Below are 20,087 nucleotides of genomic sequence, written 5' to 3' on the forward strand. Positions count from 1 at the left end.
GGTCGGACGAATATGTACAACATGGATTCTCATGTATCACGGAACGTGATGGGAGTGAGCGTCCTATCTGCATGATTTGCAACGCCAAGTTGAGCAACTCTAGTCTTGCACCGGCAAAACTAAAGGAACACTTCTTGAAGCTGCATGGAGACGGGGAATACAAGAACACAACAATTGCTGAATTCAGGGTGAAGAGAGCCAGATTCGATGAAAGGGCCACTCTGCCTGCTCTTGGATTTGTACCTGTTAACAAACCGATCCTGACAGCATCGTACGAAGTTGCTTACCTGATCGCAAAGCAGGGCAAGCCACACACCATTGGTGAAACACTTGTGAAACCAGCTGCATTAAAGATGGCGAATCTGATACTCGGAACAGCGGCCGAAGGTAAATTATCCCAAATTCCCCTTTCAAATGACACCGTCAGTGACAGAATAGAAGACATGAGTAAAGACATCTTGGCTCAAGTAGTCGCGGATCTGATTTCAAGCCCGGCAAAATTCAGCCTTCAACTCGACGAAACCACAGACGTTTCTGATCTAAGCCAGCTTGCTGTTTTTGTACGCTATGTGAAAGACGACATGATAAAAGAAGAGTTTTTATTTTTTAAGCCTCTTACAACAACAACGAAGGCAGCCGATGTGAAGAAGCTTGTGGATGACTTCTTCAGAGACAACAATCTTTCATGGGATATGGTTTCTGCAGTTTGTACGGACGGAGCTCCAGTCATGCTGGGAAGAAAGTCTGGTTTTGGTGCGCTAGTAAAGGCCGATGCACCACACATCATTGTGACGCATTGTATTCTGCACAGGCATGCGTTGGCAACAAAAACCTTACCTCCAAAAATGGCAGAAGTATTAAAAACTGTGGTGGAATGTGTGAACTATGTGCGAAAAAGTGCTCTGAGGCACCGCATCTTCAGTGAGCTGTGTAAAGAAATGGGCTCTGAATTTGAGGTACTTCTGCTCCATTCTAATATTCGGTGGTTATCCCGGGGACAGGTGCTGAATCGTGTTTTTGCCATGCGTGTGGAATTAGCCCTGTTTTTGCAAGAGCACCAACACTGCCATGCAGATTGCTTCAAAAATCCTGAGTTCATTCTCATTTTAGCGTACATGGCTGATATATTCGCAGCTCTCAATCATCTCAATCAGCAGATGCAGGGTGGTGGAGTCAATATCATGGAAGCGGAAGAACACCTGAAGGCTTTTCAAAAAAAGCTACCGTTATGGAAACGACGAACAGAGAACAATAACTTCGCAAACTTCCCGCTTCTGGACGACTGTGCAAGTAAGATCGAAGATGTGTCTGGAATCGGAGATATTTCTGTATCCACGGAACTGAAGCAAACAATTGCCACGCACTTAGATGAGCTTGCAAAGTCTCTCGACGGATATTTCCCTACAAGAGAGTCATATCCAGCATGGGTGAGACAGCCGTTCACGTTTGCTGTTGAAACAGCAGATGTCAATGATGAATTCCTCGACGAAATAATTGAAATTCAGCAGAGCCAGGTTCAAAAGCAACTCTTCAGAACAACAACGCTCTCAACGTTTTGGTGTCAACAAATGAACAAGTATCCAGTTATTGCTAAGAAAGCCCTGGATTTTTTTATACCATTTGTTACAACATATCTTTGTGAGCAATCCTTTTCGAGGATGCTGGACATAAAAACGAAGAAAAGGAACAGACTTTGCTGTGAAAATTACATGAGAGTGGCACTTGCCAAGGTGAAGCCACGCATATCTGAACTGATCTCTCAAAGGCAACAGCAGAAGTCACATTGATTTCCAGGAACCGGTCCCGGGCCTCCCCTAGGTCTACTCAGCCTCAAATGAGTACCTGGTGCGGTGTGTAAACATCGCCACTAGGGAGACAAAGGCGGTCGGGCGTGGTGCTGGCCACCCACCCCCTCGTGTACTGTTCCGGCCTTCATAGGTGCTCGCTAACAGCACTTGCCCCTACAGTCTGTTCAGGCTATACGGGGGATCTTTGTGTCTCCCTGTCTGTGTTTGGTCTCTCTCTCAAATTTAGTTTCACCTGATGACGACTGCTTGGGTTGCAATCGAAACGTCGTATTCTATTATTTATTTTATTTTCTTTCTACGTGACTTTACCGAAAGACCATTGAGTAACAACAGTGTTTTTAAGAATCACAGCTAAGAGACAAACAGCATTATATTTTCTACTAAACATAACATTTTAATAACATGTAAAAAAATACTTTAAATCTCATCACTGCTCCTCATACTCAATCCGTGATCAGTGCCGGATTATCCTCGGAACAAAATAATCATTAGCTGTGGGCCCCGCACTTTCAAGGGCCCCGTGGTAAATGATCTCACGCTATAAATCCCGGTTCAGTGATTCTGTACTTGCTCTATTACTATAGTAAAATTACAATTACTTTACTATGCAAGTTAAAAACTTCGTGTTTCAATAATTGTGTTTTTTCATTATTTTGGGCACCTTTATAATATAAGCTACAGGACCCGCACGAGCTTAATCCGGCACTGTTCGGGATACTGTTCCAGTGCCCAACCAGGCTGTTGAAGACACCGTGAGTGGAGTTGAGGGGGATCGGTGGAGGTGTGAAGGGGGCGAGTGATGCCGACGGGCTGCGAGGGGGTCATCCGAGAGGGTGCCCAGTGGGGAGATGAAGCAATGAAATCGATCCACGTGCAGGTGCTGGGTGGATTACTGCACAGCGGCATCGTGGGAGGTGGCGACGGCTCGTGGAGGTCTCTACCCACTAGTGGATTGACCATGGCTGATGGCTGATGGTGGTGATGATGATGGATGTTGCTCACTCACTTGGCGACGTATGAAACGCCAGAGATGCACGGCGATGTGCAGGGTGTTCAGCGGCACGGTGGAGCTGATGGCCTCCTTGCAGCCGCTGTACAGCTGACCCACAACGTGGAGCAGAGCAGGGAGCATGCTGTCCACTATGGCCTGGCAGCTGCTGTTCAGCTCACCCATAGCCTGCAGTAGGGCAGGGAGCACGCTGTCCACAATGTCCTCACTGTGGCTACTGCACAGCTGACCCGCAGCGTGCAGGAGAGGAGTCGGCGCGCTGTGCATGAGCCAGGACATCCCGTGGGGCCAGGCTGGGCCGTCCCTCTCTTGTCCATCTGCGTGGCCGCTAGTGAACATCGGTCCCCAGGTGGCGACCCCTGCTGGTGCAGAGACGTTCTTCATGAGTCCCGAGTAGTTGATCGTGGTGGTGGTGGTGTTGGAGCCGTGGATGTCCGAACCCCCACGCCGAGATCCTCCGAGGAGTTCCACCATCGGCTGCGTGAGCAGCAGAACCACAGTGAGGACAGCCGTGAAGATCGCCATGGTGGTGGTGGCGAAGTTCTCTGAAGACCTCGAAGTGGAGGAGCAGCGTGGGGCGAGGTGGTTGCCTCTGCAGCAGCCAACTCCACTCTGGCTTCTGCCGTGACGTCACCGGGCCATGACGTCACCGTGATGTCAGAGCTTTCCACGGCTCTTTCGTCATTATAGCATTCCGCACGTGGCTGTGCAATGGAACATCACCACGTGATACACTACAACACTGTATTGTTTATAGAATTGTAATACAATACTAATTATTCACATCTGAGACACGAGTGACGCTCTAGATTCTGTGCGGATGGAGGAAGCCGCTGGGAGCAGCTGCGTCATTCTGGACGCTTCTGGCTGCCCCTGGCATCTGCTCGTAGCTACTGCCAGGGCTATAAAAGCAGCTGTGGTGCCGCCGCAGCGGAGCCGCTCCAGCGGAACCGCGCCCGCTACCGCGGCGCCATCACCTATGCCGCGGATTTCCCGCCACTCTCCCGGGGCCGGTGCCTTCTCAGACGTCCGCGTTTTGGCCCCTGCACAGTCGTGAGGCCGCTGCAGCAGGGCCACTCTGCCGAGGTCGTGGCCACCGCTGCAAAGCCGCCACCGGGGGATGTCGACGCCGACGCTGCGCCGCCTCACCACCCCCCCCCCCCCCCACACACGAACGTACACACGCCCCACGTAGAGCCAGGAGGGGAGGTCACCCGGCTGATAGGTTTTTGTCCAGAAGTCCCTAGTGGGATCGAACCTCATGGTTTCCTGCGGCCGGGAAATTGGGCGATCCTCCCCCCTGTAGCTGACATGCACTGCGGCGCCACGACCTGATATTAAAGTTGCATGGTCGCGGCAAGGGCCATCGAACCACCGCGAGTGGAGCCTCATACATGCACGGGTCAGTGGACTGGTAGCGGGAGAACAGAGAGCGGACGTCGGTGAGATCACTGCGGCGACGTCATCTGAGCTGGGATCCGGACATCGAAAGGGCGGGAGAATCCGAGCCCCTGATTGGACGGGAGGCCAAGGGTCGGAAAGAGCAAAAATTCCTTTGTTGTAGGTAGGATAAAAAGGGGGGGGGATCGGGGTAGCAGGGGGGTTCTTCTGGTTCAAGATCATCGCGGTCCCGGGAGCAGGAGAGTCAGCCATCCGAGACGTCCGTGAGACGTACTCCGGCATCGGCAGGCTCGTCGCCTCATTCCCTCACAGCGGTCAGTACATCGGGGAGAAGTAAGTACGAGTGAGAGAGGCGTAAGTTCAGCCGTTTTACATCCAGGATAGAGAGCGGGGCGAGCGGTAGGGGAAATCGACTCGTAGACCTCCGAGGGATAGGTTAGCGTCCACTGACCATACCATCACAGGTAAATAAAATTCGCTAGTGGGGGGAAAAACAACTGTGTTGCGTGGTCTTTTGGGAGCGTGAAGTGGAGGGCAGTGTGCGCTGGGTGTCTACGTGTATGCGCGGCTGTGCACCTCGAGACGAAGCGGGTGGTGTTTACGTGCCCGCACGATTGCCCACCATAGTGCTTAGCGATCGCGTACCTGGGTGGCGGTGCCGCGGTCACGCACCCGCACACGGGTCTGGTCGCGAGATAGCGAGTTAGAGCGCCGAGCGTGCGCGTATTCGCGCGACTGTTTGAGCGGGACCTTTAACTCAGAGCCAAGCGAGCGTCCCCAATCAGCGGCGCGCACGGCAGAAACCCTGCCCGCCCGTCCCCCGGCTCCAACCCCTTCGTGTGCGATTGGTCTGTTTACGGGCAGAGGGTAGGGGCGTGTTTGTTATTGTCGGCACACGTGGAGCGCGGGTGGGAGGGAAACACGCGCCGCGCCTGTTTGTTTACGGGCGGGACGGAGATTTACTGGCGAGCGCGCTTACAGCCCCACCCCGCCTTTGCACAGTGTAACGCATCGCAAGCGCGGAGCATACGAGCCGCTAATTAAACTATGTAAACGCGGTCTACATCCCAGGCAGAGGTACAGGGGGGCGAGACGTTAGGGGTCGTTAGTCTGGACCTGACGGAGCAGCCGGGGGGTAGTGGTGTGAGTGGAACGGGGGAGTCGGTGAGCAGCGGCCCCGACAATTCAGTGATGGCGGGGGACGGTAGCCCCCACAGATTGGCGTCAGAAGCGGTACGAACCCCCGCGTTACCCCACGCGAAAATAAGGCATATATTCACCGGCCGGGGTACACCTTCGTGGAAAGCATTTTCCCGCAACGTCCTAGGGGCTAAGGAAATTAATGGGTGGACGGACGCGCAGACGCTACGTCAACTTAATATGAATCTGGATGGGCGGGCAGCCGATTTTGTGGAAGCCCTACCCACAAGCGCGCAGACACAGCTAGAGGAGCTGATGCGCCGATTTGATCTGCGTTTCGGTATGCGCGATGTGGAGGAGGCAAAAGCGGCCTTAGAGGCACGCCGTCGCCAACCCGGCGAGGACCTGCGCGATTATGCCGAGGATGTGCGTGAGCTAACAAAGATCGCACGCCCGGGGTACACAACGGAAGCGATTGAGGAGCTGGCCGCAGAGAAAATCCAGCGATACTTAACGCGCACGGCGTGGTGGCAGCCAGACATGAACTGTACGCGCCTCCCCTTTAACGCCCTTGTCGAGCACGCGCGCAAATGTGAAAGAATTTCTAGCGAACGCACACAGCTCCGAGGACTGGGACGGGAGCGCACCATCGCAAGTCTGTCCACCGAGGAAGAAGAGGAGGAACAGGAGCTCGCTAGGACGGTAAGGGATCGAGAAAGGGAGCCTCCAGCATCCCGCGAGACAACCCCAGGATGGGTAGCGGGGATACAGACGGGCATCAGGGGGATCGACAACAAGGTAACCCAAGTGGACAACAAGGTAACCCAAGTACGGGCACATATGACTACGCTGCAGACTACGGTAGAGACGGTTCAGACCGAGTTTGGAGGGCTGGCCGGGAGGGTAGCCCGACTAGAGGCGGAGTCTGGGCATCGGCGGCACGGGAGGGGAAAGAGGGAGCGGGCAGGGAGGCTCCTACGGGGCTGCCGCCCTTCCCCGAGCATGTTACCTGTGCGACCAGCGAGGGCATCTGGTGAGGGACTGTCCCCAGATCGCCCGCGCTAGAAAGGCACCAGGGTTAAAACGCCAACGCCCCCTAAAGAATGGACCACCTAGGGGTGCAATCAATGAGGTCCCGAAACAAAACGGCGATAATAATAATGGTGAGCGAGTGACCCCCACACAGGTTCCAACCACAACACCCAAGGACGCGGTGAGGACGAGCGACTGGCTGCGGGAGCTGGTAGCAGGAATCACGGGGGCCACGTCACTGGTGGAAGGACAGGTGAACGGACAGCGCACCCGGATCCTACTGGACACGGGGGCCGTAGCTTCGCTCGTGAGCGCCGCGCACTGCAGCGTGCTCGGGGTTGACGTGAGCCGCCTGCAGGCCCCGGATCGCGCGCTGCACACAGCGAGCGGAGCCGGGATGGGGTTGCTGGGAAGGATCTCCCTCGAGGTCCGTCTCGGAAACCAGGTGTGCACCCAGGAATTCTACGTCTCGAGTGTGTTATGCCACGAGTGTATTGCAGGTACGGACCGCCTGGAAAAGCTGGGGCTCAACGTGCAACCCCGCCAGCGATGCGCCACCGCGGAGGGCAGCGGGGAGCGGATCCCGTTCCTGGGACCCGAGCCAAATCGCCCTCGCTTCACACCCGTGGCCGCTACGCTGGTGTCGGCCGTCACCATCGGGCCGCTCGCCGAGATGCTGGTGCCAGTGGCAACCCCCTCCGCCGACCCCACACACCGACCATCGGGCGAGGTAATGCTAACTCCTCACCCGGAGTTGGCAGCGCGGTACGGAGTCGTCGGGTCAGCCACGCTGGTAAACGCAGATGGGGGCCGACTGTTCATGCGGGTGTTTAACCCACACAGTACCCCGGCGATGCTACGACGACGCACCACAGTAGCCACCATACACCCCCTGCACGCGCGCCACTCTAACGACTCGGTGTTTGCACTCTGGGCGGAAGACCCTGGCCACTCCGAGGACAACCAGGATCTGGCCTGGCGGGTCGGCCCAACCCCCCGGGCCGAGATCGCTCCCCTGCATGATGCGCTACATGTGCCTTGGGCAGATTTACCTAAGGGGGAGGCCGATCAGCTGCACGGGTTGTTACGGGAGTACGCCGACGTGTTCAGTGAGCACGATTCAGATGTAGGCCGAACAGACCTTGTTAAGCACCAAATTGACACAGGTGCAGCCCGACCGATCAAACTCCCCGCATACCGGGTGGGCGCGCCCGAACGGACCCAGATCAAGGAGGCAGTCGCGGACATGCTACGTGATAACATAATTCAGCCCTCGACGAGCCCCTGGTCTGCCCCGGTGGTGCTAGTGACGAAAAAAGATGGGTCGACCCGATTCTGCGTTGAGTACCGAAAATTGAACACAGTCACCCTCGGCGACGCCTTCCCCATACCGCGCATCGACGACACCTTTGACAGCCTCGCAGGAGCACGGTACTTTTCCACCCTCGATCTGGCGTCCGGGTACTGGCAGGTGGAGATGGCGGAGGAGGATCGGCCGAAAACCGCGTTCACCACCCCGATGGGGCTGTTCGAGTTTCGAGTGCTGCCGTTCGGACTCACTAACGCGCCCGCGACGTTCCCGCGGTTGATGGAGTTGGTAATGCGGGGCTTACAGTGGGAACAGTGCCTGATTTACCTGGACGACGTGATAGTGTTCAGCAGATCTCTGTCCGAGCACTGGTCCAGGTTGCGAGAGGTGTTCCAGCGACTACGAGCCGCCCATCTCAAGCTCAAGCCGCGTAAGTGCTACATTGCGCAGCGAGAGGTAGGGTACCTCAGACACCGAGTCAGCGAGGCGGGGGTGCGCACCGATCCGGAAAAGGTGCGCACCGTAGTGGAATGGCCACGGCCCAGGAATCTAACGGAGATCAGGTCATTCTTGGGACTCGCCACCTATTATCGTCGATTTGTTAAGGGTTTAGCGAGATTGCACGCCCCCTCACCCAACTCACCTCCCCTAAGAACCCCTATCGATGGACGGAGGCCTGCCAAACGGCCTTCACCACCCTCAAAGACCACCTCACCCACACGCCTACCCTCGCCTTCCCCGATTTCACCACGGATTTTATCTTAGACACCGATGCCTGCAGCAGCGGGCTGGGTGCGGTGCTGTCACAGGTGCAGGGGGGGACGGAGCGGGTCATCGCATATGCCAGTCGAACCCTGAGTGGGGCTGAGCTGAATTATTGCGTGACCCGTCAAGAACTGTATGCCGTGGTCTTCGCGTGTAGACAGTTCCGACCGTATTTGTACGGCAGGAAATGTCGGGTACGCACTGACCATTATGCCCTGCAGTTTCTCCTTACATTCAAGGAACCGCGGGGGCAGATGGCCCGGTGGTTGGCGCAGCTGCAGGAGTACAACCTGCAAATAGAGTACCGAGCTGGGCACACGCACGCAAACGCGGACGCCCTGTCGAGGCGGCCCGCGGTGGGCACCGAGACGGGGGCGGAGGAGGCTTGCTCGTGCTTCACGGGGGGCCGTTGCCGGCAGGTGGTGGACCCCCAGGGGCGCACCGAGACTAACCCTCCCCCGGTGAGAGACAGTGCGGTATGTGCCACAGAGACCCCGGTAGGAGGAACCAGGGGCCCGGAGGACCACTCGGCGGACACGGAGCCCTCACCAGGGGGCCCGACGGGTCGCTCAACCCCACCCGATCGGATCCAGGAGGACGTCGGCTGTGCCTTCCCGAGCCTGGACGACGAGCAGCTGAGGCGGATCCAGCTGCGGGATCCAGATCTAGCGGCGGTAGAGGCGGCCCTACGGGAGAAAGAGGACACCCTGCCAGGGCCCTGGAGTGGTTTGTATGCCCGATTGTGCGTGCAGAACGGGGTGGTACGGGAGCGAACCGAAGCCGGCCAGCCGGGGTGCATCTGCGTCCCCGTCCAGATGCGACCCCAGCTGCTGAGATTAGTGCACGACCACCCGCTTGGGGGCCATGACGGAGAACGGCGCACTCGTGAAACCCTGCGCCGCCAGTATCTCTGGCCCAAGTTGGCACAAGACGTGGCCGCCTGGGTGCAGGGCTGCCGCGCGTGTCAGCAATGCGGGTCGAAACCGGCGCGATACCAGGTACCCCTGAGGCTGTTCCGCGTCAGCCGGACGAACCAGTTGGTCGGGATCGACCTGCAGGGGCCATTCCCGCGATCCCACCGGGGCAACCGATATATTCTTGTAGCGGTGGAATACTTCACACGCTATCCCGTAGCGGTAGCCATCCCTGATAAGACAGCCCTCGTAGTGGCCCGAGCGTTCGTGGAACACTACGTACTGAAGCACGGGATCCCCGAACGAGTCATTACTGACCAGGGTAGTGAGTTCGAGGCAGAACTATTCCAGGCACTGTGCCGGGAGTTCGGGATCCAGAAGGACCGAACTACGGCGTATCACCCCCAGGCAAATGGGATGGTAGAGAGAATGAACCAGACCCTAGCGGGGAAGCTTAAACGCATGGCGGCTGCGAATCAACGGGACTGGGACGAACACCTCCCCTATGCGCTGTTCGCCTACGCCACCACAGTACACACCTCCACGGGACAGACCCCGTTCCTAATGATGTTTGGTCGCGAGTCTCGCCTGCCTACAGATCTGCTGTTCGGTGTCCCTCCGCCGCAACGGGAGGAAGGGAGCCGCCCCGTGGAGCACCTGATGGGGACCCTGCGAGAAGCTAGGGTCCGTGCCTACCCGCAAGGCGAGACCGCACACCGGCGGCAGGAGCGGGGCGCCCAACCCCGGATGGAGCCCCCCTTCTACTCGGCGGGCTCTAAGGTATGGCTGCACACCCCTCGCGTCGGGGCCGGGCAGGTGGGGAAGCTAACCACATACTGGCGGGGGCCCTGGACGGTGGGGCGACAGATCTCCCCCTGGACGGTACTGATTCAGGGGGGGGAGAGGGGCCGGGAGATGGTGGTTAATGTTCGGCGACTAAAACCGTGGAGGGCTGCCCCAGCGAGGGAGAACCCCGCCGTTCAAAGACCCCAAAACTCCGGGGTCCCCACACCCCCGATACCCGGGGGCCTCGCAGAGTATATGGGCCCCACGGGGTCCCGGGCCCCAGGGGGTCCCGGCCCAAGCCAGGAGGGACGAGGACGGCGCCCCCTGAACCCTACCGCCCCCGAGTTTGTCTCCAAGCCTGCAGGTACCCAGGGCCGGAGGGAACCATTGGAGTGGAGAAGGAGACCGCCGCCGGAACCCCAAGAGACGGAGCCACCACCGTCGAGACCAGCCACGAGAGCCGGGCGAGTCCCGCGGACCCCGCGGCGCTACCTTGTAGGGGCAACCCAGGCGAGGTGCTCCAGTCAACCCGGGACGGGGACTGGCACCTCGGGGGGCTGTGTGGTGCCGCTGCAGCGGAGCCGCTCCAGCGGAACCGCGCCCGCTACCGCGGCGCCATCACCTATGCCGCGGATTTCCCGCCACTCTCCCGGGGCCGGTGCCTTCTCAGACGTCCGCGTTTTGGCCCCTGCACAGTCGTGAGGCCGCTGCAGCAGGGCCACTCTGCCGAGGTCGTGGCCACCGCTGCAAAGCCGCCACCGGGGGATGTCGACGCCGACGCTGTGCACCCTCACCACCCCCCCCCCCCCACACACGAACGTACACACGCCCCACGTAGAGCCAGGAGGGGAGGTCACCCGGCTGATAGGTTTTTGTCCAGAAGTCCCTAGTGGGATCGAACTTCATGGTTTCCTGCGGCCGGGAAATTGGGCGATCCTCCCCCCTGTAGCTGACATGCACTGCGGCGCCGCGACCTGATATTAAAGTTGCATGGTCGCGGCAAGGGCCATCGAACCACCGCGAGTGGAGCCTCACACATGCACGGGTCAGTGGACTGGTAGCGGGAGAACAGAGAGCGGACGTCGGTGAGATCACTGCGGCGACGTCATCTGAGCTGGGATCCGGACATCGAAAGGGCGGGAGAATCCGAGCCCCTGATTGGACGGGAGGCCAAGGGTCGGAAAGAGCAAAAATTCCTTTGTTGTAGGTAGGATAAAAAGGGGGGGGGGATCGGGGTAGCAGGGGGGTTCTTCTGGTTCAAGATCATCGCGGTCCCGGGAGCAGGAGAGTCAGCCATCCGAGACGTCCGTGAGACGTACTCCGGCATCGGCAGGCTCGTCGCCTCATTCCCTCACAGCGGTCAGTACATCGGGGAGAAGTAAGTACGAGTGAGAGAGGCGTAAGTTCAGCCGTTTTACATCCAGGATAGAGAGCGGGGCGAGCGGTAGGGGAAATCGACTCGTAGACCTCCGAGGGATAGGTTAGCGTCCACTGACCATACCATCACAGGTAAATAAAATTCGCTAGTGGGGGGAAAAACAACTGTGTTGCGTGGTCTTTTGGGAGCGTGAAGTGGAGGGCAGTGTGCGCTGGGTGTCTACGTGTATGCGCGGCTGTGCACCTCGAGACGAAGAGGGTGGTGTTTACGTGCCCGCACGATTGCCCACCATAGTGCTTAGCGATCGCGTACCTGGGTGGCGGTGCCGCGGTCACGCACCCGCACACGGGTCTGGTCGCGAGATAGCGAGTTAGAGCGCCGAGCGTGCGCGTATTCGCGCGACTGTTTGAGCGGGACCTTTAACTCAGAGCCAAGCGAGCGTCCCCAATCAGCGGCGCGCACGGCAGAAACCCTGCCCGCCCGTCCCCCGGCTCCAACCCCTTCGTGTGCGATTGGTCTGTTTACGGGCAGAGGGTAGGGGCGTGTTTGTTATTGTCGGCACACGTGGAGCGCGGGTGGGAGGGAAACACGCGCCGCGCCTGTTTGTTTACGGGCGGGACGGAGATTTACTGGCGAGCGCGCTTACAGCCCCACCCCGCCTTTGCACAGTGTAACGCATCGCAAGCGCGGAGCGTACGAGCCGATAATTAAACTATGTAAACGCGGTCTACATCCCAGGCAGAGGTACAGGGGGGCGAGACGTTAGGGGTCGTTAGTCTGGACCTGAAGGAGCAGCCGGGGGGTAGTGGTGTGAGTGGAATGGGGGAGTCGGTGAGCAGCGGCCCCGACAATTCAGTGATGGCGGGGGACGGTAGCCCCCACACAGCTCCTGTAGCTGCACTGGCAGAACATCGGCGGAGGAGGGAGCAGCGCTCACAGCTGAAGCGAGCCTCACTGTGAAGTACATCAACAAGCATGACCCTCAGTGTTTACTTCCCTGCGATGCACGTGATGGAGAGGAGCGTCTGGCCAGGCTGGCCGGTCTGGAACCCCCGCGGTGAAAGTCTCTTCCAGCAGCTGCAGCAAGACATGAGGAGCGAGATCGAGAGGATGGAGAGAATCTTCCGTGGAGTCGATCAGCTCAGCAGCCACACGCGGGCTCCGGGCAGCCTCGGAGACGCACTGCTGCAGCAGCCGGCCGTGAGCAGTGGGTTCCAGATTGAAGATCCACAGGAGCAAGGAGGCGGGTTTGTCGCGTCCCTGGACGTGCAGGACTTCTCCCCACAGGACCTGGCCGTGAAGGTGTCTGGAGACAAGCTGGTGGTGGCCGGACGGCGCGAGGTGAAGAGCGGAGAAGTCAGCAGCGGCAGCTACAGCCACAGCTGCCAGGAGTTCCACAGGGAGACGCAGCTGCCCAGGAACGTGGACCCGCAGAGCGTGAGCTGCTGCTTGACTGAAGACGGGAAGCTGAAGTTCAAGGCTCAACGCCGCGCCCTCCCTGCAGCGGCCGAGAGGGTGGTGGTCATTGAGCAGCCAGCGACAGCGACTCCTGGCACGGCCTCTCAGTCCACTGGCACCACTCACGCGTAGAGTGGCGCCTGGAGGATCCATTCCAGCAACCTGCTTTATTGATGTTTTAATTATATGGATATTTAGTTAAATCAGTTTCTTCTATCCACGCAATGTTCAGTAATATTTACGTGTTTCAGCGTTCACATTCAACTTCATTGGATTAGGTGTTTATTTTCCACAGTCTAATTTTCGAACTACTATAACATATATACTGTTTGTGTGAATGGTAATGATGTTTGTTTTTTGTATTAAAATGCCTTTCAATTTCCTGTAACAGTTGCAACTGTTCTTTTTTTCTACATTGTGTTTGTTTCATCGTTACTGTGGATCAGAGTTCTGGACACAGAATTCCCCAAAACTAAGACAACCGGTAACGCGGCCTCATTGCTCCCTGTCCATGACAACTCCCAAGGTGCCAGGCTCACGCCGTCGGCCCTGCCGAGTCACTCCGAACTCAGAATCTGGGATTGGCTTGCAATGATCTAAGGTCAATCTTACCACTTCACATTTCACTTGTATCATCCTTCAATTGGTAGTAAATCCGTCGCTAAGGAATTGGCCCTCAAATCGTGGGGACAATCGTACCACATAAAAATTAGTTTCCATTTAATGTTTGCGGCACAGAGAATGTAACTAGTTACATGATGACATCGCTGCTGTAGCAGTGTAAGTCACGCTGCTATTAAAATATTCTATATCTCGAGTTTCCTGGCTGGCTGCTGGCTGTGGTTCTCTCCACCCCAACAATAACTCCGTTGTTAGTGGGTGCAGGAGACAATAGGGACACCAACAAGGTGGGAATAACCAGAACAGTATTTGAAGACTCACACGGTTAATTTAAAATTTCACTTTCAATGTATGCGACAATTAACGTCATTATTTTTGACAAAATAACTTGTTTTATCCTAGAGAATTAGAAACTAAAGCTGAAGACATTAAACTAGCGCAATTAAAATGTACGATTGATTGTAAAGTTAGCAAAATAAATAAATGATCTAATTCATATACTATATTCTTGGTTCTTTCGGTAAAGTCACCAAGAAGGGAAACAATACATTAATAAAGATATAAAACAATAAAATTCTCACAAATCAAAATTCATATACTGTTGATTTATTCACTCCATCTCTGCACTTGACACTGCCGGTTGTGTCCCTCCTTAGCTCCCATTCCCACGTTAGTCTCGACCACCGGCCGTCATCACTTCAAGTTGTGTGTCCTGCCTCACCCCACCTTTCTAAACTAAAATTACGTCCTTAATTTGCATATGATGTCCAATTGATTTGTCCGTCTTCCAGTATCAGTGTAATTCTTAGGATGTGCATCATCTCTACGCTTCCTTGTGCATTTCTAAACATTGGTTCTATTTTCCGTTTGTGATGAATCTGTTTGAAAAAAACGTTGTGCTTAAGGTATATGGCTCAGTTACGTTTCATTATTAAGTTAAGATAACAATAAGCACTTTGTTCTGCCCTGATACGCCTCTCTTAATCATTTTCATTCCTCTTCCCTTCAACAACCGCCCTACGTGTAGATGCACTTCTGTGTTTTCAAGGCTGTGTCCCTGTTCTTTTTGCGTTCAGTTTGTTATTCACCCGCACCTCCAGTAAAGCATGGTTGGCTGCGTACGGTGCGAAAGAAGTTCACCATGCAAACATACGCTGCGTTGAAAAATTATTCTACTGACTGCAGACCAAACCTGGACAGATTTCTCAATACGAGTGCAATATCGAGGGTACAGATCAATGCCACCTGAACACAGATGCTAATTCCCGGACGGGTTGCAACTCTAGCCATGCCCATGCAAACATACACAACATCTTGACCATGAATCGCCTATGCGGCAGATTAAATGTCAAGCATTTAACATTGAATTCCGATCTACTTTTGTTCGTTTTGATTTATTTTGGCGCAGCTTCAAGTAAGTCTTTTTGATATAATTATTGTATTGTCATTTACTGTATAATTATGATAATAGACCAAGCACTGAGACATTGCCCAGGGTTGGTCTACAATCGAAAAGGTGGCAACCCCATAGCACACCCTCCTGTTCCAGTGTTAACACATCGTATGTTTGTATCTTGAACTTCTTTAGCACCGTTCGTAGCGCACCGTGCTAATCGGAGGAATGAGGTGAGCGGGAATCGACCTCGTGTAGTCGGGGTTCGTAGCGCAGTGCGCTAACCGCTGCGCCACCGCTCCCCCCACCACACACGCGCACAGCAACTCCAGAGAGCGACTTTTGGGTCAGAGGTAGCCGCATTGCACTGGGGCCGTCCATAAATGACGTCACGCACCTGGGGTGGGGGGGGTCAGACATTTGTGACGATGTGTGACGATGGGGGGGGGGGGGGGTTGAGAAATGTGACGTCACATCAAAATGCGCAACTTTAAATAAATACGGACAACACGTTCTACTTAATTAAATAGACTTTTTAAATAAATCTTTTCTCCCATAACATCAGAGTGCAGCGCCACATTAAATACGCACTACAATGACAATAGTTTAAAGCGATTTGAAACACGTTTTATATTTGGGGCGTGGGGGGGGGCAGAGCTTTGTGTCGTCATATTTGAGGGGGGGGTCTGACTTTTTGTGACGCCGCGTGACGATGGGGGGTGGTGGTCCAAAATCGAGTGACGTCATTTATGGACGGCCCCCACAGCGTGAAATAGCGCAACAAACCGAACCCGCGTACATTGAGGGAAGCCCTGGCTGGTTTATCATTAATTAATCTCCAGTTAAGTCACAAACGAATCTCTTAGAGCCGAAGGCGCGATCCAGTATCACGTTGGCATGCCGTGTCAACCCGTACCGGGTTACCCCGTATTGGTGTACAGGGAGATTGAGTTCTCAGGTCCATACGGCTTACTATAGCCGTTTTAAAATGGGCAAAACAATGTTTTGTGTTTCTCCCCTTGTGATGGGACTTTGTAGGATGAATGTTGAGATTTGTAAGGGGCACGGGGTGACCAATAAGGTCTGAATTGGTCTGTAATAAGAGAGGCAATGGTTAGGGGGTGACAGGTGTGCGTTGGCACTGCGTGCCACGTCGCGTTGTCATACAGCTGACACTCCGATGAGCAATGATTCAGCGACGCACGGTGCCAAAGGGGCCGTCCAAAAATGACGTCACGCGATTTCTGACGATTTTTGACCCCCCCCCCCATCGTCACGCGGCGACACAAAAAGTCAGACCCCCCCCTCAAATATGACGACACAAAGCTCTGTCCCCCCCCCCCCCAAAAAAAAATATAAAACATGCTTCAAATCGCTTTAAACTATTGTAATTGTAGTGCGTATTTAATGTGGCGCTGCACTCTATTGTTGTAGGATTAAACATTTATTAAAAAGTCTATTTAATTAAGTAGAACGTGTTGTCTATGTTTATTTAAAGTTGCGCATTTTGATGTGACGTCACATTTCTCAGCCCCCCCCCCCCCCCTTCGTCACAATCGTCAAAAATGTTTGACCCCGATGCCTGCAGGATTAGCTTTTTTATTATTCGTCTTCCAAAGCAGATAATTAATGAGAATATTGATGGAATTTCCCCCAGTGCATGTTGGCTGGGGAAGGGCTGTTTAAGACCCGCGGTGAACCCGCTCATCTCCACGTATCGGCATGAAATGATAAAATCGCGGATTTTAGGAAGCGCGTTCGTTTCAAGTGGATGCTTGTTGTCAACACCGCCACATTGACAGCACTCGCAACCATCCCATACCTCCGATTAGCACGGTGGGCTACGTACGGTGCCAAAGAAGTTCAAGATACAAACATACGATGTGTTAACACTGGAACACGAGGGTGTGCTATGGGGTTGCCACCTTTTCGATTGTAGACCAACCCTGGAAAATGTCTCAGTGGTTGGTCTATTATCATAATTATACAGCAAATGACAATACAAAATTATATCAAAAATACTTACTTGAAACTGCGCCAAAATAAATCAAAACGAACAAAAGTAGATCGGACTTCAATGTTAAATGCTTGACATTTAATCTGCCGCATAGGCGATTCATGGTCAAGATGTTGTGTATGTTTGTATGGGCATGGTTAGAGTTGCCACCCGTCGGGGAATTAGCATCTGTGTTCAGGTGGTATTGATCTGTACCCTCGATATTGCACTCGTATTGAGAAATCTGTCCAGGTTTGGTCTGCAGTCAGTAGAATCATATTTCAACGCAGCGTATGTTTGCATGGTGAACTTCTTTCGCACCGTACGCAGCCAACCATGCTTTACTGGAGGTGCGGGGGAATGACAGACTGAACCCAAAAAGAACAGGGACTCAGCCTTGAAAACATAGAAGTGCATCTCCACGTACGGCGGTTGTTGAAGGGGAAGAGGGATGAAAATGATCAAGAGAAGCGTATCAGGGCAGAGCAAAGTGCTTATTGTTATCTTAACTTAATAATGAAACGTAACTGTACCATATGCCTTAAGCAGAACGTGTTTTTCAAAGAGATGCATCACAAACGGAAAATAGAACCAATGTTTAGAAATGCACAAGGAAGCGTAGAGATGATGCACATCCTAAGGATTACACTGATACTGGAAGACGGACACGTCAATTGGACATCATATGCAAATTAAGGACGTAATTTTAGTTTAGAAAGGTGGGGTGAGGCAGGACACACAACTTGAAGTGATGACGGCCGGTGGTCGAGACTAACGTGGGAATGGGAGCTAAGGAGGGAACACAACCGGCAGTGTCAACTGCGGAGATGGAGTGAATAAATCAACAGTATCTGAATTTTGATTTGGAGAATTTTATTGTTTTATATCTTTATTATTTTATTTTCTTTGGTTCTTTCGGTAAAGTCACGTAGAATGAGAATAAAATAATAAAATGACACGATAAAATTCTCACGACGTTTTGGCAACAACGCAAGCGGCCGTCTTTAGGTGAAAGGTACAGAACTGTCGGGACGACAGAGCTTCAATTAACGATGTTAAGATTCGTAGCGACTTTTAAGCTGGTTGGGAGAAGTGAGGCACCTTGACAAAGGGGTTTACATATCAATAGCTGAGGGATTAGCTTGTGACTGGTCACGGAATTGGCTATGTTAAAGTCAAAACCTACACATCCACAGAGGCAACTAGTAATTTAGCATTGAAATAACTAAGGGATTAGCTTGTGACTAGTCACAGGAATGGCTATGTTAAAGTCAAAACCTACACATCCACAGAGGCAACTAGTAATTTAGCATTGAAATAGCTAAGGGATTAGCTTGTGCAAATAGCTGAGGGATTAGCTTGTGACTGGTCACGGAAATGGCTATGTTAAAGTAAAAACCTACACATCCACGGAGGCAACTAGTAAATTAGCATTGAAATAGCTAAGGGATTAGCTTGTGGCTGGTCACAGAAATGTATGTTAAAGTAAGGCCTACACATCCACAGAGCTTCAATGAACGCTGTTAAGATTCGTAGCGACTTTTAAGCTGGTTGGGAGAAGTGAGGCACCTTGACAAAGGGGTTTACATATCAAATAGCTGAGGGATTAGCTTGTGACTGGTCATGGAAATGGCTATGTTAAAGTCAAAACCTACACATGCACAGAGGCAACTAGTAATTTAGCATTGAAATAGCTAAGGGATCAGCTTGTGACTGGTCACACAAATAGATGTTAAAGTCAAAGCCTACACATCCACAGAGGCACCTCGTTCATGGACGCCAAAGGGGGCTGCAACAACTCAATTGTCATACAGTAAAGCGATGTGCAAACCAACCGGCTACCATGAGAGATTCGTTCATGAGGCCATCCACATATAAAAACACAGAGACTATTTCAACCGAGAAGATGGATTCTGGCTTAGTAACCATTAGAAAGATGTTTTAAACCATTTCGGTTCTTAATTAATTGTATTTCACGAGGACCTTCAGACCGCAGCTCTTTCGCTGGCACTGACTTTTAATACCTCTCACACCACGGTTAATGGTATGGTTTATAACATGGAGTATAACAGCGCCTCGCAGCTGTTTCTCCCCTCCTTCCTCCTCTGCTCCAACCATGGATGGACTCGTCCGTCTGAACGTAGCTGTCCGTGGTGAGTAAGGTAAGAATCCACCCGTTTTTTCACCATATAACATTGTGATGTAACATTGAGGTAGTTTTGATTTAAAGCTTTCGTGACTGCAGTAATTCATATTCTTAGTTCTTTCGGTAAAGTCACGTTGAAGGGAAACAATAAAATAATAAAAATATATAAAACAATAAAAATTCTCACGACGTTTCGACCATAACACAAACGGTCGTCTTCAGGTGTGTCAGTTTGCATAAATTTATTTATTTTTAAACGATGTATTTATTTATTTATAAAAAAAAACGTTAGCGCCAAGTGCAGCCATTTGGCAGTTTATTTAGAAGGACGAGTCCATCTATGTTCTAAAAAGAGGACGGGGGAGACGAAAAATTTAATGTATGCTGTCTGAAAGCCACTGTAAGCGTGAACAATCAATTAAGATCTGAAATGGTTTATCAAATCTTTCCAATGATTGCTAAGACAGAATCCATCTTCTCGGTTGAAATTGTCTCTGTGCTTGTATATGTGGATAGCCTCATGAACGAATCTCTCATGGTAGCCAGATGGCTTACAAAGAACCTCTGTCTTGGAAAAGTCAATGTCATGTGAGCCTACTGAATTATAACAATGATCTGCCACGGCCGAGGTGTTGGTCTTACCGTGTTTAAGGTCTGCTTTGTGTTCACGAATGCGGTCCGAGACATGGCGTTTGGTTTCTCCAATGTAACTACTACCACAGAGGCAACTTAGTTTGTAGACACCAGGGTATTGTATGTCCGGAATCACATCTTTTACAGACGGAACCGGATCACGGATTTCATGTAATGTGTTGAAACGGACCTGGATCTTGTGTTTATTCAAGATTTTGGAGATCTTTTTTGTGATCCCCGCAATGTAGGGTAAAGTGATGGTTTTGAAAGGCTCCTCAAGAGGGTCCTTCTTCTTATT

At 53.0% G+C, this 20,087-nt stretch overlaps 1 protein-coding gene across 1 annotated transcript in view; it reads right to left on the reverse strand.

Moving 5' to 3' along the window:
- Positions 1–3,134, reverse strand: part of LOC142924604 (uncharacterized) — a 64,520-nt gene extending 61,386 nt beyond the window's left edge. Inside the window, exons 1-2 of the mRNA XM_076067144.1 lie at positions 3,095–3,134; positions 2,815–2,973 (exon numbers count right to left, since the gene is read on the reverse strand). Coding sequence (XP_075923259.1) covers positions 2,815–2,973; positions 3,095–3,134 — 199 coding nt within the window. The remainder of the gene's footprint in view (positions 1–2,814; positions 2,974–3,094) is intronic.
- Between the last annotated feature and the right edge of the window lie 16,953 nt (positions 3,135–20,087).

The sequence above is a fragment of the Petromyzon marinus genome, chromosome 15 (genome assembly GCF_048934315.1).
Source record: "Petromyzon marinus isolate PM22_M1 ecotype Great Lakes invasive population chromosome 15, UKy_Petmar_22M1.pri1.0, whole genome shotgun sequence".
In the NCBI taxonomy this organism is placed as follows: Eukaryota; Metazoa; Chordata; class Hyperoartia; order Petromyzontiformes; family Petromyzontidae; genus Petromyzon; species Petromyzon marinus.